Source organism: Aulonocara stuartgranti (genome assembly GCF_965226115.1).
Source record: "Aulonocara stuartgranti genome assembly, chromosome: 9".
Classification (NCBI taxonomy): domain Eukaryota; kingdom Metazoa; phylum Chordata; class Actinopteri; order Cichliformes; family Cichlidae; genus Aulonocara; species Aulonocara stuartgranti.
The window spans coordinates 9,455,921-9,481,473 of record NC_138960.1 but is presented as its reverse complement, the minus strand read 5'-3'; the positions used below and the strand labels follow the sequence as shown (position 1 = coordinate 9,481,473).

At 41.2% G+C, this 25,553-nt stretch overlaps 1 protein-coding gene across 5 annotated transcripts in view; it reads right to left on the bottom strand.

The window, feature by feature from the left end:
- Positions 1–25,162, bottom strand: part of adarb2 (adenosine deaminase RNA specific B2 (inactive)) — a 224,133-nt gene extending 198,971 nt beyond the window's left edge. The window contains exons 1-4 of one of the 5 annotated variants that reach the window (XM_082545992.1): positions 25,072–25,162; positions 24,154–24,174; positions 21,738–23,571; positions 12,006–12,095 (exon numbers count right to left, since the gene is read on the bottom strand). In XM_082545992.1, coding sequence (XP_082402118.1) covers positions 12,006–12,095; positions 21,738–21,840 — 193 coding nt within the window. In that variant the 5' untranslated portion in view covers positions 21,841–23,571; positions 24,154–24,174; positions 25,072–25,162. Of the gene's footprint in view, positions 1–12,005; positions 12,096–21,737; positions 24,132–24,153; positions 24,175–25,071 lie in introns of those variants that run through there. The other 4 variants (XM_082545995.1, XM_082545991.1, XM_082545996.1 and 1 more) reach the window with 4 other exon arrangements.
- Between the last annotated feature and the right edge of the window lie 391 nt (positions 25,163–25,553).

The window sequence follows — 25,553 nt, the reverse complement described above, 5'->3', positions numbered from 1 at the left end:
GCTAGCTAGTTAGCTGTGACTAAACTGTCAAAATAAGAGCAAGTGGACTGCCCATCAGTCAATTTTCGCTGGTGAAAAAAAAATTACATTTATGTACATATATATACATAATGCATAATTAAATGCCTGTTAAGTTAATGGGAAATATTGTTAAGAAAATCATTCGGAAATAGCACGGTAACAACTGGAAGAGCGACAGGACTTAGTGTTGCTGAATCTTTAGTTTTATTTGTTTTCTGCTATGTTTTACTTGCATCTATTTGAAAGAGTGAGTGTAAACAGAAAAACTTTTAGTTTATATGCTGGAATCTGCAGAAAATAGGTTTAAATGTTAAAGAATTTCTTCAAGTCAAAGACTGTTGCATATAATGTAATTTTTGTTTAATGCAATGTGCGTAAAATCAAAACAATTTTTAAAAAGAGGCTTTCCATTTGATTCAGTTTGGATTGTGCATGAAAAATAGAATTTGACTGAAAGGTGCATTGCTTCATTACCTAGTCAGGTTGTGCATCATGTTTTTAAAAAGTAACTAAGTAATAAGTAACTAATTACTTTTGCAAATAAGTAATGAGTAATGTAACGGGATTACTATTGAAAATGAGTAATCACTAATAAGTAACTAACTACTTTTCCCAAGTAACTTGCACAACACTAGTCAAGAGAAACTGAAGTGTGCAACAGGTGAAAGAAGAAGGAAGGAAAAACATCAAAACCTGTTAAGAACTAATTATGCAAATTAGCTGTGCAGTGATTTAGCCTTACCCCTTGACAATGACAAAGGTTCCTCACTTTTATTTTCTCCAAAACACGATCGGTTATTTCAAAAAACAGACTTTTATTAAATTGTTTTTTTCTGACTAGCCTGAAGTGGGAAGAGCTCAGTGGGGATGCTTCCCAGCACCAGTCAGAGTTGAGCAATCTTTGGATCTAAATGTGTTGAAATATGCTGTTTTGTTGTTTTTGTTGTTTTGCTCGTGGTGTTTATTGTCAATCAAATCAAACCGCACCCACACGCTGTAAGGGAGAGTGTTAAAAAGTTTCAAAAACAAGTTGATCCTCATTTAGTCATAAATATTTAAAGTCACCTGAGATTCACAGCCAAGGCTTTACCGTTTGTTTGACACTTGTAAAAATCAATGCAGCATTCCTTGTTCACCTCATGTGAACGCTTTATGGTTTTTTCTTTTCCTACCTAAGACTGAAGAGAGAATAAACAACCCTGAACAGCGACCTTAGTGAAGATAATATCGGATCATCGCTATCATGATCACTGAGATGATGGCAATAAAGACAGCATAACGACTTGGGGGGAGGAAGGGGGGGACTGTGAGGTGGGGTTAAGGGGGTAGAGGGTGGGCTTGGAGCAAAACAACGCCGGCTCCCATTTCCTCAACTTCAATTAAATGGCTTGTGACAGCGCGCATGTGAGGGCATATCTGCCGCGCGCCACTTGACTCCCGTCATTAGTGGGTGATGGTGCCAGGCTACACCAGTTTTATAAGCGTATTTTTAGTAATAATAACCAGCTGGTGAACAACGACGGCTGTGAAAACGCTAGGGGGCGCGTCAAGTCGAGACTGAGTCTCCAGGGTACGAGGAGTGACGTGTAGTCTTTGTTAGAGTGATTAGGCCTTTCAGTAAAAGAAGAGCAAATGAGGAGTGATGCTGTTCGTTCACATGTTATACACCTGATACAATATAGATAAAACCATCATTTATAGAGGAGAGCTTAATTCGTTTTAACAGAGAGGGTAGAAAAGTAAACACGTCAAAGTAACAGCCAGATGCCGCTGGGATATAAAGAGCGCTAATTATAACGTGTGCTCCGCCCATGGCTCTCAGGTATAACGCCCTGGCTGCCGGGCGTAAACAACGCTCACAGTTACACGGGAAGGAAAATCAATCGACATCTGTTAATTCATCCCAGGCAGGAGACCAAATTGAAAAATGGATTACTCCACGTGCGCTCTGCGCAGATCTACATTGTGATCAAGGAGCGATGCGTCTCAGCACCTGCTTAGTGCAAGATAATGGGTAGCGCTGCAGTTTGGCCAAGAGCACAGCCAACAAGGATCGGATTACGGGGCTGGCAGGAGAGTGGGTCAGCGACGAGCAGGTGTGTGGAGGACTTCAGGCCTCAGCCGGAGCTGTTTGAGGAGAAGCTCGCATTATTACAGCCAAATACATGACCTATAGCCAAGTGATAACAATAAATGCCACTTTTTTGTGTGTTTGTGCATACTTTTAAGGATAATAATTACATTAAAATGTAGCCACACAGAGACATTAGAACCTTTTATCAATAAATATCTCAGGATTATAATTCTCTTTCTACAGAATCCAAAAACCGGAGTACAGAGACATTATTATAAACCTGCTGTACACATTCTCAAGCTAAATGATGCAACGTTTCATATGTCACGTTAATATATTCATAAAGTTTTAGATCTGAGAATTAGAAACACCTCTAGATAATAAATGCTGGTCAGCGAAATGCATTTCTTAAAATAAACCTGTTTACCATTCATGCAGATGTTTGCAATGTGAAGAGTAACTTTTTTTACAATCTTTGCTAAATTTCCTCTACCACGCAGCGCTTTCTTTTTGGTGTGATTCAGCGAGCGGTTGTTGTTGTTTTTCTCCCCATTATAATGCAATAATTAAAAGTGTGCTCTTGTTGTTGTAATATGTGCCAATTGAACATGTTTAATATTGAGATTGCTGGTCTGGGCTCATTTAATTTTCCCCACTCTGCTGTATTCACATGATAATTCTATTTTCCTTCAGTGTCTCCATTATTACCAGCTGCAGCTGTAACACTCCCATTTCCCCACAGGGATCATTAAAGTTTCATGTTATTCCGTCTTATCTAAACAGGTGATGTCAGTGGCTGAGAAAAGAGTCTCCTGTTAAAAAGGTAAATTCTTGCTAGCAGCAAACCAGTCTTTATTACAGGAGACGAATGAGTGGAAATGAAAGACAATGGATCTATTCAGGGTTGGCTGGTTCTTTACTGTAGACACACTAATGATAATGCATTCTCTAGTTTTAACAGAGATCCAATCCATATGCCCTCTGACTCATTACATAACACCACTCCAACCCCAGCCACAAGGTCTGAGGGTGACGGTGAAAGCTAATCTGTTTTGTGTGATTATGTTTTGGAAATTTCTGCTGGAGCATATTTTCATTTACTACAGTGGAATATACCACAGTGTCGGTGCTGTTGTTATTACACATTTAAAAGGACTGCACTCTAACGGTCATTTTAAAAAGCGCTGGTTTAATTTGAGGCTCTCTGTGAATGAGCAGTGAATGAGTTTTCAATTAGCACAAAATATGTGAAATAACAACGACAAAAACACGCCAGTGACTGCATAGCTTACCTACATACCTTACAAACTGACTCAGAGAGGTGGAGATTACTAGACTGTGTTTTAGATCCAGGCAAGCTGATTTTGTCTGACCTTTCCAATTATATAATTATCTCATACAGTTAAGTTGCTAGTATTTGTAGATACCGGTGGATTGCTTTGCTTTCGTTGCTGTGAGTTACACAAATACTGATAAATGTAAAGCTACAGCCAGCAGCTCATTAGCCTAGCGTGTACTGGAGCTCTAACTCATGTCATATTCAGCGCAAAATACACTCAGGAAAACTTTTCAAATTGCCAATAATATATAGAACTGGGAGACTGCAAACTGGGTATGCTAACTTTGCTAAATCTGTCAGCCAGCGCTTCTGAAGCTTATCACATTTTATTCATTCAATTTGTATATAACAGGGTTTTAAATATCAAAGTGAAGTTTAGGGCATCTAATTCTGTTTTTAATTTCTCTGTTTCAATTACTCACTAAGCTACCAGCTGGGAGCAGGCAACAATATATTCAGTAACAATACATTTACTGAATAAGTGAGTCCTATCAATTTTCTCACATAGGTCCCTGAAAGCGGGGAACCACGTCAACTAATAACTAAATTCCTCAAAATGTTTCAAAATTATGGACCTGTTCGGGTGCACCTGCCTCAAACCTTTCACAGCTTGGAAAATGGATGGATGGGCCTGAGTATTTCTCATGAACAAAGATAATATAAATCTAAATGCAGTTGTGAAATTTGCCAGATTTTACTCATTTTAGTACGTTTTTACTACAATGGTGTGCATCTGCAGTTGCACTTTCATATTTAGCTTGTAGACACAATAATGCTCATCCACCTCCCAGCAAAATATATAAACAAATGATTATACATATTGCAACACAGAATTTTTCTTTAAATGCAAATCCCCAGATTATTCATTAGTAAGTAATCATAAAGTAGTGAGCAAAATAAAAAATATCATTTAAAAAATAAATAAATAAATTCCCAGGTAAGTGATTGTAGCTGTGAATAGAAGCACATGTGTGTGTGTGTGTTTGCATGCACCAGAAAGGCATACTTGCCTGAAGACAAATGGTCCTTTGACCTTTGTATGAACCAGCAGCCCCTGGTGAGTGATAACTCATGACCTGGTGGACGGGTAGGGCATCCATCTCTCACCCTGCTAAGGATGAATGTGATGATGAACGCGCCCGCTTGCTGCTATTTAGATAGCCCTGAAGTCACAGCTATGACAAACTACCCACACAGAGAGCCAGGGCTGAGCCTTGTTTATACTGTCTGCCCATTCACCACCAGGCTACGACTGTACAAACTCTAACAGTGCCACAGGGAACTTGTACAAACTCAGGGTCAAATAAGAAGAGCAATCTGTCTCAGTGACTCTGCCGGCTTACAGTTTTACTGCTCACACTCGTGCATACAGCACATACAGCGCGTGCATCTCCAATACAGCAGCTGAGAGCATTAATGTAGAATAAAGCTACGATCAACCCAAAAATCATGCAAAGTCTTAATAGCATCCGACTGAAGTAAAGTGATCAGACTACAGTAGCGAGTCCAGGCCTCCAGCGCGCCCGCTCCTCTCCTCTTGGTTGACCCTGTGCTCACAAGCTGCTCTCTTCTTTTTAAGTCACATACCTACAAAGTGAGGTCACACTTCGCAGTGTTGACTAAAATTATGAACTGTGTCCAGATTGCCTCCAGCAGATAATCCTTTAGTCATCGGGGAGTCCTACGAGCTGTAATACAAATAGATGATTCAGTGAATCTCACTTCTGTCTGATGACAAGGACACTGTGGCGATTCCGTCAGTAAGCGCTGATGTGTTTGGTGGTGTTAGCTGCTGCTAGTCAGTGTTTCTAAACATGTCTTCACAGTGGGTCTAATGCTTTTGAGCTCAGACACTCTCATATGATGTGGGAATGTAATGTGGGGATGAATGTGATTTTTAGGACGCTAAAGACTAACATTAATTGCCATAGCTTTAGCTTTTAATTGACCCTTAAGCTATATGTTAATCAGATTTTGCCTTTCTTTCAGAATTCTCAGGAATCTAGAACATTCTAATAGAAGTTCTCTGGGTTCTTCAGTAATGTGCATCAGCGGTCCCCAACCTTTTTTACGCCACGGACCGGTTCAATGTCAGACAATGTTTTCACGGACCAGCCTTTAAGGTGTCATGGATAAATACAACAAAATAAAATGATAGGACCAAGACAGAAACTGTGTAACTTTATTAGCAGCGTCCTCCTGAAATGCGCCAACAACATTGAGAGTAACAATGCTCTCTGGTCGATATGGTAACGCATGAATATTACTTTCAAAATAAGACACAACTACACGGGAAAAGACCCAGAGAAATCGAGTTAATGATGAAAACCCTGAAAACCATAAATTTCACACCCGAGCCTCAACTCTTGCGGCTCGCTACCAAACGACTCATGGACTGGTACCGGTCCGTGGCCTGGGGGTTGGGGACCGCTGGTGTACATGACAACAAACCTAGAATCACACATCAGTTCTCCTATATATATACACATATATATACATGCGAAAAAATATAAACAGCTGATTAGTCTTTAGCTGATTATTTAATGCACTCTTTTTTTTAGCTCTGCTGGGTTTTTTTTTACATCTAAAATATTGGGAAATACTGCTTTAAACACAGAACACCAATAAATATATGTATACTTATACATGTAAAATAGTTCCCCTTGAAATCTCTCACTAAATTATTTAAAGAACTGTGCTAAAAATGTGTCGAACATGTACAGTTTCCTTTCAGCATCTATCAAAAGCAGCATAAGAAATATAATGTTTCTGCTCACTGCAGCCTTTGTCTGCCATCTTAGTGTTTCAAGCCTCAGCTGTGGCAGACATTGAGGAAGAACTCTCCCGGAACAGGTGCCAGGAAGATAATAGCACCTGCAGCCCAGCAAGGTCGCCACACTGACCCGCGGGTCCTTCTCTATTATTGCGTCTTTGTTTGACAGCGCACACTGTGTGTACATACATGCATGTGCCTGCATTCTATCGTGTGCACATATTTCTCTCCATGCTCGATTTCTCTTACACACAAGTCTGCACTCACACACGGGCGAGCGATTCTACCGTTATCCAACTGATGGTCCATTCAAATTAAAATGAACCTCCATCACGCTAATAGGGGGAGCGGAGAACAAAGCGCGGGCTCTCTGCAGTCAGCAAGAATAGCAGGAGGATTATCACCGCTATCGTCAGAGCTATTATCATTAAACCAAGTTGCCACTCTCCCTTTCCGCTGCAAACCAACAGGCCGCGTGAGTTTACTGCTGCACCAGTTTGAATCGGTGCAGAGCCTGTCGCTTTAGTGACAAGGACATGACTGTGATGTGAAAGCACAACAGATGACGAGTCTGATTTCAAGAATTATATCTGGACATTTAGGCAATTATGTGTATTCCTGAAAGCACAGGGCCTAATTTGAACTTAATGATACGTTTAACTCACTGTTGGAGGCATGCAGTATGTGCTGTTCAGAGTTCAAAAGCAATGCTGCAGTTCCATTGCCTCTGTTGACTCATCATCTGATCTGCTTCGTGCTGCAAATTATTTTCAACCCTGTCATCATCTGTATCCGCAGGTATTAATAGGGAGCATACTGAACTTCAATACCGCGGTGCATTTGAAGTAAACGGATATTGAAACCCGACTCATTAGCCTAACGGTGCCATTGTAAGAAATGTAGGTTAGTTTGTTCCCCTTTGGAGTGCTCATCACAAAAGAAACTGTTTGTAAGGATTGTTACCATCTGGTGGTAGCTAGGCTAATTACCAAAGATAAAATTTCTGGCTGTGGAAGAAGCTTTAACAGGCAAGGTGAAGATATGAAGGAAAGAGGTATTCTTTATAGTTACAGCAGCTAATGAGTCAAGCACTGACAAAGCCACTGCCTCATCTACAAGCTCAAAGTAAAGAAGAGGCTTCTATCGCTAGATAGCTAGCTACCTTAGCTATCTTAGCTCTCTTAGCTTAGGAGTTCTCAAACATTTTTGTCACGAGGTATGCTATTTATGAAAAAGCATCATACACAGACATTACTGCTTCAGAGCCACATCTTTTAACCCTCTGAGGCTCACTTTTTAAAATTATCTATCGATCGATAGATCGATAGATAGATCGATAGATAATTTAAAAAAGTGGGCCATTTATATGGATACACCGTAATAACGTGGGAATGGTTGGTGATATTAAAGTCCTGTTTGTGGCACATTAGTATATGTGAGGGGGCAAACTCCTCAAGATGGGTGGTGACCATGGTGGCCATTTAGAAATTGGCCATCTTGGATACAACTTTTGTTTTTTCAGTAGGAAGAGGGCCATGTGACACATCAAACTTATTGGTAATGTCACAAGAAAAACAATGGTGTGCTTGGTTTCAATGTAACTTTATTCTTTCATGAGTTTCTGACCACTTATAAAATGTGTTCAATGTGCAGCCCATTGTGTTGGATTGTCAATGCAACCCTCTTCTCCCACTCTTCACACTCTGATAGCAACACCGCAGGAGAAATGCCAGCACAGGCATCCAGCATCCGTAGTTTCAGGTGCTGCACATCTCGTATCTTCACACCATAGACAATTGCCTTCAGATGACCCCAAAGATAAAAGTCTAAGGGGGTCAGATCGGGAGACCTTGGGGGCCATTCAACTGGCCCACGACGACCAATCCACTTTCCAGGAAACTGTTCATCTAGGAATGCTCGGACCTGGCACCCATAATGTGGTGGTGCACCATCTTGCTGGAAAAACTCAGGGAACGTGCCAGCTTCAGTGCATAAAGAGGGAAACACATCATCATGTAGCAATTTCACATATCCAGTGGCCTTGAGGTTTCCATTGATGAAGAATGGACCCACTATCGTTGTACCCCATATACCACACCAAACCATCACTTTTGTTGTTCCAACAGTCTTGGAGGGATCCATCCAATGTGGGTTAGTGTCAGACCAATAGCGGTGGTTTTGTTTGTTAACTTCACCATTCACATAAAAGTTTGCCTCATCACTGAACAAAATCTTCTGCGTGAACTGAGGGTCCTGTTCCAATTTTTGTTTTGTCCATTCTGCAAATTCTGTGCGCCGATCTGGATCATCCTCGTTGAGATGCTGCAGTAGCTGGAGTTTGTAAGGGAGCCATTTGTGAGTAGCTAATATCTGCCGAAGGGATGTTCGACTAATGCCACTCTCCAGTGACATGCGGGGAGTGCTACGCTGTGAGCTCTTGCTGAATGAAGCTAGGACAGCCACTGATGTTTCTTCATTAGTGGCAGTTTTCTTGCATCCACATTTTGGCAAATCCAACACTGAACCAGTTTCATGAAACTTAGCAAGTAGTTTGCTAACTGTAGCATGGGAGATGGGTGGTCTCGTAGGGTGTCTTGCATTGAAATCTGCTGCAATGACCCGGTTACTGCGTTTACCAGATATCAACACAATTTCGATCCGCTCCTCATGTGTTAACCTCTTTGACATGTCAATGGCTGTGAACAAAGAGAAACTTGTAAATAACTCATGAAAGAATAAAGTTACGTTGAAACCAAGCACACCATTGTTTTTCTTGTGACATTACCAATAAGTTTGATGTGTCACATGGCCCTCTTCCTATTGAAAAAACAAAAGCTGTATCCAAGATGGCCGACTTCTAAATGGCCACCATGGTCACCACCCATCTTGAGGAGTTTGCCCCCTCACATATACTAATGTGCCACAAACAGGACTTTAATATCACCAACCATTCCCATGTTATTACGGTGTATCCATATAAATGGCCCACCCTGTATATATATACACACACACACACAGTAATGATGCTGCTGACATCTTCAAATGTATATTCATTTTTTCTTTAATTCATTGGAAATTCTTTTGAGTGGCGTATTTGGAAAAAAAAAAAAGAAATACTCAGAATTTATAACGTTGTCTCAAATGTCTTTAATGCTTGGAAACTAATAGCCTTTTCTGATGGCAGCAAATCAATTGATTATCTCACTCCTTGAGATACCAGCGAGTAATAGATTTTAAGTGGTTCCATATTTGTCTTTGGTAATTAGGCCTTAACTAAAGTACATTTACAAATATCTAATTATATATTGGACAATGACAACTATACTATATGTTCTTTGTTACGCACTGATAAAATAAACTGTTTTCTTGATCATATCTGAAAAATGATGCGTCAAGTGATTTAGAAACGGTGTAATCGCCACAGTCTTTTGAGCACAGTGGCTCCATACAGCAGAGCAGCTCCAAACATGCACCAATAAGACAATTAAATACGATTCTTCATTTTCAGCTGTGGATGTGGGTATTAAAGGGTGTCTGAATCTTGGTGTTAGATCTGTGATGGAGTGGGAGGGAGCTGTTTAGGGTCTACCTCGCCTCTTGCATGACGTCAGTTGGGTTTGATTCTGGCCCCACCGCAACCCTGCTCGGATAAGATGTCAAAAACATGGATGGAAAAAGATGAATAAAGAACATCAGCAGATATATAGATCAGAATTTTTTGCTCTCCTAAAATGGGTTTCAGCCCCATCGGTCTAATTTGTTTTCCCCTGAAGCATCTCTGCAACGGATTTGGCGAATCAAACATGTATTCCACAGAGAGAGACAGAGAGAGCGAGAGGAAAAGAAAACCTGAAAGAGAAACAAGAGCAACAGAGGAAGGGATGAGAGTGTAAAGATAGATGCTATCCGACGGAGATATCATAGAATCCACTGATTACACTGCAGTAAATAATAAACAGCGATCGCATCCTGATTGATGTACATCTGTTGTTGCACTGAATATTTGCCCAGCAAGCATCCGATAGAGTTGCAGACTGTGTTGTGTGACTGTTTAGCCTATATGGAATAATGATGATGACTATTTAGACTTTTAATAAAGCATTCATATTTAACTTTTACCTAATCTATGTCTCTTGATCGTGTTCTGAGAATAAATCAATAAACAGTACTATGAACAGCAGGCATGGGGCTCAGGTGAATGAGAGAATGAAGAGAACACGAGGAGTGCGACACACACACATGAGACACCAAACAAGCAACTGGCGAGATGAAGAAGAGGAGAGGATCAGGTAGGTGCAAAGTTATCACAGTTTATCCCAGCTCCAGTGTGTCACAGTTCAATAGCAGGTATGAGACCAGGTGGAACAAAGCATGGATGGCATACAATCCAGCATATGGCAGGTTCATCAACATCCTCACTTTTCTAGTTGTTTTACACTGGCTGTAAGTGTTTCTGGTTTGAAGATGAGGGACCCAGCCTACATAACCAGTACCTTTTGATAGATCACAGTGTTTCACTTTATATTCCTTTAACTTTAAAATGGGGCAATCTGCACAGAAACAACACAACCACACTGTATAAGTGAGTCTAAAAAGGAAGACAGCGTTTTTTTCCACTACTGTTATTTTAGTAAATATTTTTTCTGGTATAGTTTTAAAAAATCTTATTTCTAATCATATTACATAAATGATTACAGATTAAGCAATTTATTACTTTACCTCACCTAGATCAGCGGTCCCCAACCTCCGGGCCATGGACTGGTACCGGTCCGTGAGTCGTTTGGTACCAGGCTGCTAGAGTTGAGGCTCAGGTATGAAATTTATGGTTTTCAGGGTTTTTATTGCTATTTTTTTAAAAATAATTTTTATTGTTATCTCGGTTTCCCTGGGTCTTTTCCTCTGTGTTATTTTGTTGTATTTATCCACGACACCTTAAAAGCTGGTCCGTGAAAATATTGTTGGACATAAACCGACCCAACCAAAAAAGGTTGGGGACCGCTGATGCACGACTATTTGAACATGCCATGGTTTTAAAAAGAGACAAATAAGTACAGGACTAAAAGATTTTTAATAAATGAACTGTTTCTTTTCATCATTAATTCGAGAAAAAGACTGGAAAAGCAGCTGTACGATAAAGGCGTTTTTTACTGGTTTTACTGCTGCTTTCAGTGACTTACAGAGTATACCTTATGTCTATTATGTCTAAATATAGAATGGTGGGTATGTAGGTCCATGTGGGCCAACATTTGAGGCACTCTTAACCCGCAGATATCCTCTCTTTTTGTCCTTTACGCAAGGCAACATTTGTAGCCTGAGGTGCCACACACCCTTCACCAACAGCTCCGGCCCCAAAGCGCCACTGTCAGTGAGGTAGCGGAGGGGGTGGGGATGAAATTCTCCATCACGCCAAAGCCCATCCAAGCAGACCAATGCCAAAGCGCCGTGTGTGTACAAACAATTCAACTGAATCTGACTGGATGTATACTCAGGCCTTATCTGGGCAAAGCCAAATACTCTCTGAGCTATCAAAGGTAATGGATGAGTGATTGGAACTCTAAGTTTTTCGGGCAAATGCAAACACATCTATTACGCTCCACCACTTCAAGCTGTACAAATCAAAATCGGGGCAGCAAGAAGGAAAAATAAACTACACAGCATGTGACTGTTAGGAAACTTGGAAAAAACATCATTTTGCATATCGCACCGATCAGCCTGCAGGTCTAAAACTAACTCGGCCAACCCTGCGGCGATGCAACATCAGACACACTTAATGCAGGGAAAGATTTTTTTCTAAATACCTTTTAAAGGATTTGCAAGATAAGCCTGTCGGTCTCTCCTAGAAGGGGCCCCTAAAGGATCCTGGAATCGATGGATGGGAGAGGGATTTACTGTAGGGCAAAGAGGGGGAAAAATGTTATTTAATGCTTGCATGTGAGCAGAATAATGAAGCGGCGAGGATATTCGCATATGCGCTCATCATTATCAGTGCTCCTAATCTGCCATTAAGCAATTCCATCAGCTACAGGGATCTAATATTCACTGCAAAAAGAGCGTATTTATCATTTACTATGAATCAACTGCTATCAGATGTATTTACATAGTGAGGAAGGAGTGTAAAAACACTCTTGACCCCTCATGCAGAGAGAAGTAAAAAATATCAGTGGTAGAAAATATTCTGTACACAGGCACAGTGACTGAGCTAATCATTCAGGCCTCGCTACTACAGCATTTCCCATAATGCTTACCACTTATCATATAATGCACTAATCCAATAAGGATGCATGGCATCATCCTCGGGTTATTACAAAAACAGATAACGGAACAAAAAAACCAACCATGATCGTATTAAAGGGATCACACTGTTTAAGTTTAAAAATGCTCATCCAGATTAGCAGCTTACTACATCCAAGGTCCAGGCTAAAACTGCACTTTGTCTTAAGTTATCATCTTGGACTAGTTTTAAATGAATTACAGACTGTTTGCAGTTCTGCGCTATCGGCCACATTCATCATCCAAGATGGCGTCAGCTACCTTTAAATCCTGCAGTGTATAAATAATAAAGCTCGAGCGTAACCGTGCGTTAAAGTAAAGTAGTTTGCTTCTACACAGCTATAAATTCCAACAGTCTCCTGTTTCAGCTAGCATGGCCAAAACTACTGACCACCTATTAGCTTTAGATTCAGTGTTTTAGCACAACACTGTGTACAAGGTCAGCAAGTGCGTTTTTGACATCTTTCTTACAGCCCTTCATTCTTTGCACCCATTAACATTAAAACCTGACAGTCTGTAACATTTTTTCAGCAACATCATGAAGTTAATGCTAGTTAGCTTAGCTAGCTACAGCAAAACTGATAAATACAAACTAGAATCAAGAAGCTAGCTTTGTTTATTGATATCTAAAATCAGCAGTTTCAAGTGGTAAATCATACAGTGGTCAAGAGCAGAAGAACTGGAAAATATTTCATGCTAGCTCTCTAAGAAAATTCAGACTTTGCCTTCCCAAGCTGCTAACACCCACAACAAAAACCTACAAATGATGAAAAGCAGTGATTGTAGTCACCACCTCAGCCCAAATTGGTGAAGCAAGGTTAGGACAAGTTTCTTAGAGAACAGGCCATGCAACAACATCTCTCCGCACACTGAGAACTCTTTTGGAGGTTGTTAAAAGGTGTAGCTTTCTCTCCGACCTCCGGAGAGAGCCCTCAGGAGAGGTTCTCTTGTAAAACGCTCCATCTTATTAATGGAAATAAATGCCGTTAGTGCCCCACCCCTCTTCCCCCACCCCCCCACCACTCCAGCAGTAAGACGTGTCTATTCTTGGCTAAAGTCTCCTTCATTAACGTTATCTCAAATAGGCACCGAGTCTGATGGCTAGAGGAGGGACGGCAAGCGGCTAAGCTGCTTCATCCAATTTCATTATTCCATATGAGGCGGGGTATCAGTGTTAACTTTGCTATGTCAGCAAAGCACACGAGGCAGTTGTGCTGTTGTGTGGCTGAAGCATGACATAAGGCGAGAGGTGCCAGCAGCGCACGCTTTGCCAGCTGATCAGATGCTGACAAAGGCCATTCACGTGTTTGTGAGTTTTAATATCCAAATGCACTCGAATGGCGAGCGAACACATTTCAAGGCTGACTTGCTGTATTTTGGACCGAGTTGGTAAAACAGCACAAAGCTTTTTTTGGAGCCCATATCCTAGCACCTTCTTCAGCTATTTTCTGCTTATGAAATATTTCCCTTTTCATAGCAGCAGCTACCGTGCTGTGAATACGCACATGAAGCTGGAGGACAACAATAACAGTGTGTGTGCTTCAGGGAAGAGGGAGAGAGAGAGGGAGACAGAAACTGAAAGGAAAAGACATGAAAGAAAGGAAGAAAGGGAGAGGAGGGATGAAGAAAGCGTGAAACTGTGGACCGTCAAATGATCTGGCCTCTCTCCAGGCATGATGACTCAGGGATGATGGCACAGTTAGAGCTAATTAGGATCATAAACTGGAGAAATGTTTTGCCACCATGATGTGTGGGGTGCTTCCACACTATTGGCAGGACTTCGCATTAGATGTGAGAGCTAGTCTTGATGGCATGATAAAATAATAATAACAGCGATGATAAGACACAAAAAATCCACTGCCATGAATTAAAAACTTGAAATTTTTAGGTGAGCGAATCTAGTTCAGAATTACCAGACTCAGTTTAGTGAAATGTAACCACACTACAGCTCTGTTTCTGTTTGACTTTGGCAGTCACAATGTAAGAACAAGCATGAAAAGTGCATTTTGGTTGACATTTGGAGTAAATCGAGTGCGTAATTTTGCTATTAGAAATGCAATTTCTTTGCATTTTACAGCTCTGTCTTCACACTAAAACCCTTCTATACAGTCCAGCTGCCACAATCCAGATAAGATGAGAGGAGGTGATAAAAACAGCTTTCCATATAACTGTGAAGGTTGTTAGAGATACCAGCTGCATGAAGAATACACCTCATCTACATGTTGTATTGGATGAAAAAGCTAATGTTAGTTACTGTTCCTCTAAAACCTTAAGTAGGAAAGATGAGATAGTATTCTTTATCTTAAATATCAATGCAACAAAAATGCTAAATATTTTTTAAAAACCAAATTATTACCATGTAAACAAGCTGAAAATTAAATATATTTATATATATGTGGTTTTGGTTCATGATATAAATGAAACTGGTATCAGGATGATTTCAAAGGTAGGAAGGTCAATAAAATTTCCCCCTTTTTCATTTTTCTTTTTTTTTTGTCTTGTTCTCAGCTGCAAACTCTACAAGGTCCATCTGAAGACAGAAAAATAAGACCTGCCGTCATGTTAACGGCAAAGAAACGGAAACTGCCTGAAAGCAGAGACAGAAAACAAACGATCAAATGTTTAAAACTGTGACCCTTTTTTCATTCTGCATTATTGTACGATCTAAATGCCTTCGGTTTTTGGATTTCTGGTTAGGAAAAACAAGATGCTTAACAATATCGCGCTGTGCCTTGGGAAACCATGGCAGCGTTTTGTCTTTAGTTTGCAGCCAAAATGAATATTGACTCAACAAAAACATAAAAAAAAACATTCAAAGCACACATACACACACACAGTGGAAAAAAAAGATGTCTGAATTGTTCCTTTAAATTGTAATCCCTACTCTTACTGGATAAACAAATCACCAGCTTGTTGCTCCCAAAGCATCGCACATGTTCCCTTGTTAAAAGCTCTCTCATCGATCTAACGTGCATCTCAAAACATACACAATAGTTACACTATTGCTCGGCTGTTGCTCACATCTGGCATCAGCCCAACAGCAGCAGCAGCAACAACAACAACAAAAACTTGCTTGACAGTTGCTACGAGACATCCAAACTCTCTTTTACACAACAGGCTCTCTCATGTTGCGTTGTTTTGTGGACTGCAGACGCACACACACTGACGGGAAGCGATAATGCCGCCGAGTTGCCGTGCCACATCTGTGTTTATGAAGACTGACAGCTCCCCGCGAACGGCGACATGTACCGGGCACACAGGCGACAAGAACACACACACACGCGTGCACGCAAACAAATTAACACACACAGAGGCATCACTCTGGAGCGCAATTTCCATCAGAGCGGCACACGCGCATTAGTGGCATGCAGTGTAACCAGCTCTCAAATGTCTCCACCAAAGTAGTCATTGTTGTGAAAGCTCTTGTGGACAGGCTGATGAAGCGTAACACATGACTAACTCAATTAAACTGTGTTTTTGTTGTCATGGCAACAAGTGCAACAAGGTATTTGCAATGAGTAATACCCTTATCTTTCCAACTGTGGGAGTCATCAAACAACAGGCTAATTAACTTAAGTGTCACCTTCTGCATTTTTTAAATCTGCATCTGTGCTTTTGATACTTGTTCTGATTCATTCTCTCCGCAGGCTGACTGAGGCAGCTCTTGCACTCCGCGTGTTATTGAGACATTTCGCCATGAAATTTGTTTTCTGGCCCTGAACTTTAAGTACAATTTCTCACTGCCGAGCTCCAAAAAAGCCAACAGGGACTATTACCAGATAATTACTAATTATGCTAATGTGCTAAAGTTGTGCTATTCCTTTTCCTTGGTCATTTTATCAGCTGTCCTCAAGAGACCACAATGAGTAGTAATAACCTTTTTTTTCCCCAGCCCCCTCCTCCGCCCACCAGCTAAACGCTCAGTCAGCTAGAGGACGCCGTGTCCTAAACCGCAGACTCCTCCGCCGCTACCCTTAATCAGGAAGTGCCTGTAAATTCACAGAGCCATGCGTGCGCACACCGCAGAACACGGCGCCGCTTCCATCGGCACTGACCTTCATTAACCTCATAAATGCCAGCGGTGTTTCTGTTGCAGCTCTTAATGCAGTTATCAGCACAAACACAAACAAATGTGACAGAAGTGTTTCAGGAATAAAACTAGTGCTTTTCATCTGTGAAACAAACCTCTCTCTCTCTCTTTCACACACACACACACACACACACACACACACACACACACACACACACACGCACACACACACACACACTGTGTGACATTGGGCTATCCCAACATGGAAACCAAGCACCAATAACTGCATTCCTCAACCAGAAACCTTCCCACTCCTGATGACAATGACCCTACACCAGGAAACTGGTGCAAGGTGTGCATTGGCTCAGGTCCTCTCTGTGTTACCGCAGAGTGAGTTTATTTATCAGTGGATTCTGCATGTGAATGTAGGCCAATGCAGAGACCATACTGCAACTGTTACAATGCATGTGTGCATGACGGGGACAGTTACGCTAACATTAAACAATGATCTGAATGAATGCTGATTAAAACACTGTCATCGTCCTTAAAGGTCTCTCACACATCACTGCAGACTCGGCATGCTTGGACCACTTTCACTATTCCAACTTAAATGTAATCATTTTTTTAGCCAGATTTACTATTGAGCATTACGACTGTTTTTTCTTTTTCTTCTATTATTACTCACATTGAGCTTTTTTATTTTTTATTCTCAAAGACAGCATGAGCATCCTGGATTCTATTTAAAAGGAACCTTCGATTTATATATACTTGCTTTTTCTATAATTTATATGCTGCTTAAAAAAGAAAAAACTTGCAGTTTTGTTATGGGTGGGGGTGGAAGGGGTGGGGCTTATTTGACAGATGTTGGTAGGGAGGCAAACAGCAAATGACAGGAGAAAAATGGACATGACATTCAACACGTGTCCGTGCAGCTGGAATTAGCGGCAAGATGTAAACAACGCATAAAAAATGAAGAGTTGCAAACAGAGTCTCCAAAGTATATGAAGTTCAAAGCCAAATCTGGAAGATTTGCAAGGTGTACGAGGTTTAGCATGAACACAAGTCAACAAAAAAGCTCCAAGTGATCAGTCATAAGCAGTAAAGACCTTAAAGGACAGTGCAGCAAATAACAGCTACGAAGAATCGTGTTTCCTACAAAGCAATAAAGGCAAAACAGGTAAAGGTACTATATCTAAGACAAACAACACTGACAGACAGTGGGCTAGTGTGGTTACGTAATTCAATTAAAGCAAAGGCTGTTTTGTGTGCATTTTGTATACCGTCTATGAATCTTCAAATACTGCTAACGCTTCTATCACAACTGTGAAAACACAGCTTGTTCTCTCCGACAGGCTGCAACACATCTTCTTTAATCTCAGAGCTATTTTGGTCATTCCGAAATACATTCCAATACAAGAATGTTTGGTTTTCTTCCAGTAGCATCAGTGACTAGCACTAGCAGACAGTAATATTACTGGTCTGCACAGATACCTGGCTGATTAAACCAGTGCAGATGCAAAGTTCTTCAAATTTGTGAAATCGTAAAGGACAGTCTGCTCTGAGTCTGTGCCCCCTCTTCTTGACCTCTGCCCCTCAACTCAGCGGCGCCTCTATCACCACCGTTAGCGCTGAGAGGGAAGCGGGATGATACGGTACAGCCAGGAATTCCACTCACTCTTCCCTCCCTCTGCTTGGTGAGATGTCAGATAGTCACAGAGGATCACTGGGTGGGTGGGAGAGTGGGGGGAGAGGGTGTTTTATGTTGATTGACCCAGCCGCCGAGCTAATGTTTACTTGCGCCTCTCCAGAACGGAGATGTTCAAATGCGTGTAAACCCTCGCATCCCTCCACCTCAACTTTCACCGCCGCCACGGCAGCCCACACTCGACCCGTCTGTCGCCGTCGCCAGCTCACCAGGAAGCAGAGCGTAAGCAGTAATTGCTATATAAATTATGTTACACTCTGTGTTTTTCACATTTCCCCCCTCGGCGCTCTTGATGATACGCTGATATACTGTACTGAGAGTGCAGGGTGATAAGTGTGGCTGTAAAAAAAAATAATGTTGGCCAATAAATCTCGGCGGTGCTTATTTTTGTCTGTAAGAAAGGCACACTGTGGATAAAAGAGCAAGAATATGCTGCACATATGCCGCGGTTTAACAAGGTCACGTCGTACAGATGACTGACAGGCGGGAATCTACAGGCAGATTTGTCAAAAATCAGGGGAGTGCATCATTCACCCAGATGTGCACGACTGTATTTGTGCAACTGACGTCCCTTTAGGGACACAGAGCTCACGGCTGTGACTAATTAAGAGGCAGATCCTCTGTGTGTCCACGAGTCCATCTGAGGGGGATAACTCTGCTCACACTGTGCTTAAAGAACAGCAAAAAAAACAAAAAAAAACAGCGAGTGAGGTGTACATCTGCACAACACCGAGCTGACAGGAGTGCTGGAACCAGAACACTCTGAGGAGGCGGCGGCTGTCAAACAGCAGCTGAAAAAGCAGCTGATGGATTCAGTAAGGTGTGTGATTTTTAGGAAATCTGAGCAGGAGCAGTGAGGGCCGCCTGCTAAAAAGATGTTAGCAAATACATCCCCAGGCTGTAATCTTCACTCTTTACTTATTTATCCTGCCCATCCAAAAGAAATGAGCAAACACACCCAAAAAAGAAAAACAAAAAAAGGAGTCTGATGGAAAAAGAAATTAATCGAAGTTGCTGAATCTGCTTAGAACCTTTTGAATACACACGCAGGTTTTAGTCCATCTACAAATAATCTGCAGCCTTTTCAAGGGATTAAGCCACAAATGCAACCAAATAATCCCTCAGTGATTTATTGATTTATTGATTTATTTTCCTTAAAGTCTATACACATAATTGTGTGGAAATCTCGAGATGATGCTCGGCTGGCATTTGAGATGAAAGATGACGATGATCGGTTAAAAAAAAATGGAAGCTGGAACCCTTCAGTCTGACACTGGGCTTTTATTTTGACAGTTTTATGAAACGTTTAAATTTGAATACAAGCGTCAAGACAGGAAGAGCAGAAGAGTCAGCGGCCATCAGCGCGTCCCGAAGCCACAGTTCATTTACAGCCGGCCCCTGAACTGGCCCCTAATGTCCCGTGTTATCAGAATGAATCAGCAGAGCTGATAAATTAGCTGCTCGGAAATACACGCAGCGAGGGCCTGTCAGCTAATGTGCGCGCGCGCTTGTGTGATACTCATATGCAATGCTTAATGTTGTGGAACCAATTCTGTCGTTTTCCATTATGTAAATACATTTGCCTCAGCACTATATTTTATGTATTGTCTCCCTTGTCTCAATTACTTGGGCTATTAAAAATCAAGAGGTTATGGAAATGAGATGCAGTTGTCTGTTTTGTAGTTTGATGACAAGTGCAAAGTGTTTATGAAAGCTCGTTATGCATTCAATTGCAGTCGGATACGTCAACACGCTCCGAGCGTTCATCCATATTCCACAATGCAATGGGGTGGCACGTCAGTGTCTTCAAGCATAAACAACACAAACGGTCGTGTTATCATCTGTTATGCGTATAAATAAATAAAAATAAATATTGCTTAAATCTTCCTCCTCCTTTTTTATGGAGATGGCAGAAAAAGAGGAGGTGAACAAAAAGCAAAGAGTTTGAGGCCTGTGCCAGAGCAAACAAGTGCTCGGTGATTCAGTTCAGTATTAATTAGCCAAATAAGAATACCTGAGGAAATAACCGGCGAGGTTTTTATTTTTCTTCTTCTAAAGAATCAAAGCATTCCCTGACATATCAATAATAGCTCCTTTCTTGATCTTTCAAAATGTCACTTTGCAGCTCTTTTCCCTCTGTGAAGTGCAGCATGAAGGAAGTTGGGATAAAATTACTCAGCAATCACGGATTAATTTTAGCAGCGAGCAATGCTGCGTTTTCACTTGTGACCACTTTTCTTGTTTTTTTTCTTTTTTTAAAAAAGCAGGAATGCAAAGTCTCAAAGTGAGAGGTGCTGAGGTGGAAATGTTTCATCAGCCAGAGTGCTGTGAATTGTATTATTTTTATTTATTTAATTTTTTTGCATCATATACATAATATTTCACAAAGGTAAGAGTGTCACTGGCAGAGAGGATGCAGGGCATTTAAAACACACAAGGGATTTGTTTACCATGAACCCCCGTCAGCATCCATTACAGCACGGCTGCAGGGACAGGCGCTGAGCCTTAGGAAAAAAAATCCTCACTGTTATTATGTTTCAGTCACTGGAAATCAGCATGCTTTTCTGTTTTCATTACACATATAATTGGCTGTTTTACAGTTTGTCTCCAATTGTTAATCCACTGATTTCTTCATTAGAAGCTCCAAAAAAGGAGGCTGGAAGCTTAGAATTAGAAACAGGCACAAATAAAAAATATCAAGACAAAAAAAACAAAGAAATATTATTTTGAAGGGCCAGATAAAATAATTGTAGGTCCCTGCTCCTTTTGTCTCCCTGTTGCAGGCCCATAACTGAGTCCTAAACTTGAGGCTTCTCTGTGTAGCAGTACAGCAGTGCAGTTTTAAGCCTCTAATGGGTGAAAATTCTGTTTAGATGAGACAACAGGGGAAAAAAAGGAAAAGGACAAAAAAAATGTGAATTATTGGGATTTTGCAGTGTTTTCCAGCGTGGAGGAGGATGCTCTTTAATTATGCTACATTTTGAATATTTAAACTTACTGACAAGAACTGATGTGGCAATCTAACTGAAATTATGGAAGAAATCAGTGAGGACAGGATTCATGTGTATGCGCTGCTTAAAAAAACAAACAAATGAAGAAATCAGTGTTAAATATTGACAGCAGCCGTTCTGTCTACCGGAGAGCACGTTTAAAGCTCCATAAGAGCGAAATAATACTTTCATTCATTAGGTATAAGACACAACGAAGGCTCTGCGAGGACGACGCACGCAGCGGCAACTAAACTTTACACGAGAAAGGCGATTTAAAGCCGCCGTCTCCTCCTAAACAGAGATCACGTTTTTTTTTTCTTCAGTCACATTTCAAATATGCACTATTATCCAAAGCCGCCGTTATCGGAGCAGGAGCAGCAGCGAGGTGCAGGCTCCACCGGGCTGCCGCCTGTGCGCTCCGATGCTCCGCCAAGGTGCGCACGACCTCTGGAGAGAAAGCCAAAAAAAGAAGAAAAAAGGAAAAAGGAAACAAGTGGTCTAAAGTTTCTTTTCCGTTCTTTCTGTTTGCTTTTACCTTTTCTCTTGGATCGCCTCCTCCTCCTCCTTCTCAGCTTGCATTTCACCTGGCCGCCCTGAGCCCCCGACGCGCGGCTGTTGTTTCCAAGTACGGATGCCATCAGCGCAGACCTTTGGAGCGAGGCGCAGGGATAACTTGAACTCGGCGGCTCGATTCTCCTTTGTACTTGTCTGGCGTCAGCCTCCGTTGCTCTCTGATTGCGCTGCGTCCTCGGCTTTGACGAACACTCGGACTATATTTTCGGCTCTTCTTCTTTTTTATCCCTTCAAACCAGGGAGAGGAGCTTCGCGTCTCGCTGTTCCTGTATCACCTCAGAAACTCCAGCTCGCCTCCAGCTCATAGAGAGACTGTGTTCGCAGCGCAGCGTGGCAGCTCTCAGCAGCACTGATCCCGGCTGCTTCGCTCCTCTCAGCCAGTTTTTGCCGCGCCTCTGCAGAAATTTTGGCATCAGCCACTTTGAATTCAATCATGCAGGACGCCTATCTATTTGCTGCCGAGTTTTCTAATTAGGGTCCAATCCTGGCTGTCTGGGAGGTGTGACATCACCAGCGACACCCACCAGCTCACACCCCTTCTTCACCCAGTGCTGTTTTAAAAACGTTTCGTCTCATTCCACTTTTTTACTTCACTTTTTTTTTTACATGGCAGGGGAACTGTGTTCTTCTCAGGGAGGGGAAGGGGTCAAAGGTCAGGCAAGGATAGGACGTTTACCATCACCAAAGTACCAAATGTGGTCTTCTGCTTCATATACTGCCTGCTGCAAACCCAGTCACCACTAACTTGAGGCTCAAAGGAGAGACAGGGATGCAGAATGAGATGAGTGCTTCTCCTTTCTCTCCTTGTACAGTTGTGTTTGTCTTGCAGGATTTAGGATTTGCAATCTTCTTGTGGGATTAATGTTCTGAAATAAATTCCCTCTCTGTGGTCTGAAGTCATAGATGTCCATGGAGGAAGATTATTCTCAGACGCATTGCTCAGCTGTCTTTTCAAAGGCATCTTTAACGGACTTTTTTTTTTTCACGTAGGTCTTACGAAACGTATTTTATTCTGAAAATCCTGTTTTGACTTTTGCAGGTGACCTTCATCACACATGGCAAAAACTCTTAACGGTGTGTTGTATTCGTAAAGTTTGAAGATTGTGACATTTTGGCATTATTGTGTGAAAGCGCGGTGTGAAGGCTTTCACAAAGCATTTGTGGTTTACCTAGCTGCAGGTAATTGTTTTATTCCCCCGGCCTCTGCAGCAGAAGGTCAGGTGTGCGTTGGGAGGAGGCGCTATGGTACTGCCAGACACATTCAGGAGCTCGGAATAAATGCAGGTTTGTTAAGCCCTAATCAAGAATGCATTAAGCTTGTACAGCTGTTTCTTTTTTCTTTTCTTTTTTTTTTTTTTTACAGTTGGTGAATAAATAAAAGAGAGTGATATTTAATACCTAACAAAACATAGCCTGCTGTTGCCTTGATTTTTCCCCCCAAAAGACCCCCTTTACCTTCACAGGGCCCCAGCCGTTTTAGTTTTTATGATAAGAAAAAGAAAAAGCAGTGCTTTTGCTGAAGAACCAGCATGACACGTTTGCTGATGTCAGATTGAAAAGTCACTTTGAGGCTTTGTTGTTGGGTGGAAACATTTCCTCCCAGCCTCAGGGGCAGGGAGAAAGAGAGAGAGAGAAAGAACGAGAGCGAGGGTGCCGGGGCCGTCCGCCAGGCTGCAGTCTGCCCTCAGGACGCCCACAAATATCCATGTAAATTGCAGTTTAAGAGAAATCAATATAAGTGACAAGTTGCCAATGCCACTATCTGGGGCAGTAATGAAGGTGTGCTGGCGGGGGGGCTGGAAAATACACAGATAACAGCAAACTGGCTGAGTGGGGTGGAGGTACAGGTTAGAGGAAAGTGTGTGTGCACAGACACACATGCACAGCAAGGTCAGTAAGTGATGGATGCAAAGAACCACTAACTAACCTGGTTATCTTTATGTTCAACAGTACCTATGGCTGTACTACCTCAGTGCTCTACAAACACTATATAGCAACATGTTTCTTTAACTGTAGTCTACTTGATTGGTGAGAATTGAGCCCGATAGATTGTAAAAAAGATAAAATCCGTTAGATATCAGTAACAATTACTTTTTTAAAGGTTGTATCTATGACATAAATGTTAAAATACAAGCAGCAGGAGACAATATTATTAAATTTATCTGATTATTTATCTCCATTAATTGACTGTTCTGTATCTATAAAACTGTTTACACTGTTCTATTGAAACACGCGCGCACACACACACACACACACACACACACACACACACACACACACACACACACACATGTTCCCAGATATTCAGGAGAAATTTTAAAGGTACAGGAAATCCTTCTTTTAAGGGTATTTAATTTCCTACTCACCTTAAGCCTCACCTCTTGAACTGAAGTCAGTCTCTAACACACAAAAACACGCAAAAACATATTTATTTATTCTTAATATTGCAAGAATTACTTCTTGTCAGTGACCTCTCCATCTCTGAATAGCTGACAGCAATCCAGCTAAAGAACCACAACAGTTGGTTATAAGCTAATATTATCTCACCTAATGTTGGGCTTGAGTGTCCTAAAAATCACACTTTCTCTCTGATAGGTTAATTAAATAGGTTAATTACATACTCATATGAGTTTATTCACCAAGTATCTGAGTTCAGCAATGTTAGAGCCACTTTACAGTTTCACAAACAATGGCTAACAGAGGCTAACACTGGCAAAAACAGCATCTAAAAGAGGCTAACGTGAACAAAAATAGCAGCTAACAGAGGCTAACATGAACAAAAACATCAGCTAAAATAGGCTATCATGAACAAAAACAGCAGCTAAAAGAGGCTAACATTAACATAAACAGTAGCTAAAAGAGGCTAACATTAACATAAACAGTAGCTAAAAGAGGCTAACATGAACAAAAACAGCAGCTAAAAGAGGCTAAAATGAACATAAACAGCAGCTAAAAGAGGCTAACATGAACAAAAACAGCAGCTAATAGAGGCTAACATAAACAAAAACAGCAGCTAAAAGAGGCTAACATGAACATAAACAGCAGCTAAAAGAGGCTAACATGAACAAAAACAGCAGCTAACAGAGGCTAGCTCTGATAACACTGCAACTAACAGTTGCTAACAGCAGCTTAAAAAGCCTAACAGTTCCTAATTTTGGCAAGGTTATCCTTTAAAAATCACCTCAGTTTTGCTATAGAACAGAAGTGTTCTTCACTGAGTTTTCAACTGGTATCAGAGTCCTTTCACAAAGATTTACAGCCTCGTTCAGAGCAAATAGGCGTGGAAACATACTTACAGCTGATGTTAACAGTGAACTGACAGCTTACACTCACTAAAGATGAATGGCGCCCAGAGTTGTTTGTTCTGCAGTAGGCACTATAACTAGGATTATGCACTTGAATTGGGAGGGGTACACAGCTCAGTTGACTACAATCTACAATCTACTGACATCTAGATTAGATTAGATTAGATAGAACTTTATTAATCCCTCGGGTGGGTTCCTCTGGGAAATTCGATTTCCAAAAAAGCACAGCACAGCACCGACAGAAGTTACAGAGTTACAGAATATTATATATATATATATATATATATATATATATATATATATATATATATATATATATATATATATATATATATAATACACACACACACACACATATAAGATGGCGCCGGTGAGGTCGGCTGCCGTCACGACTGCTCCGACCACTTTTTCTTTGTCTTTGTTTTTTAAGTTAGTTTTCAGCGTTTCTAAATCGGCAAAATCATCACCATTGG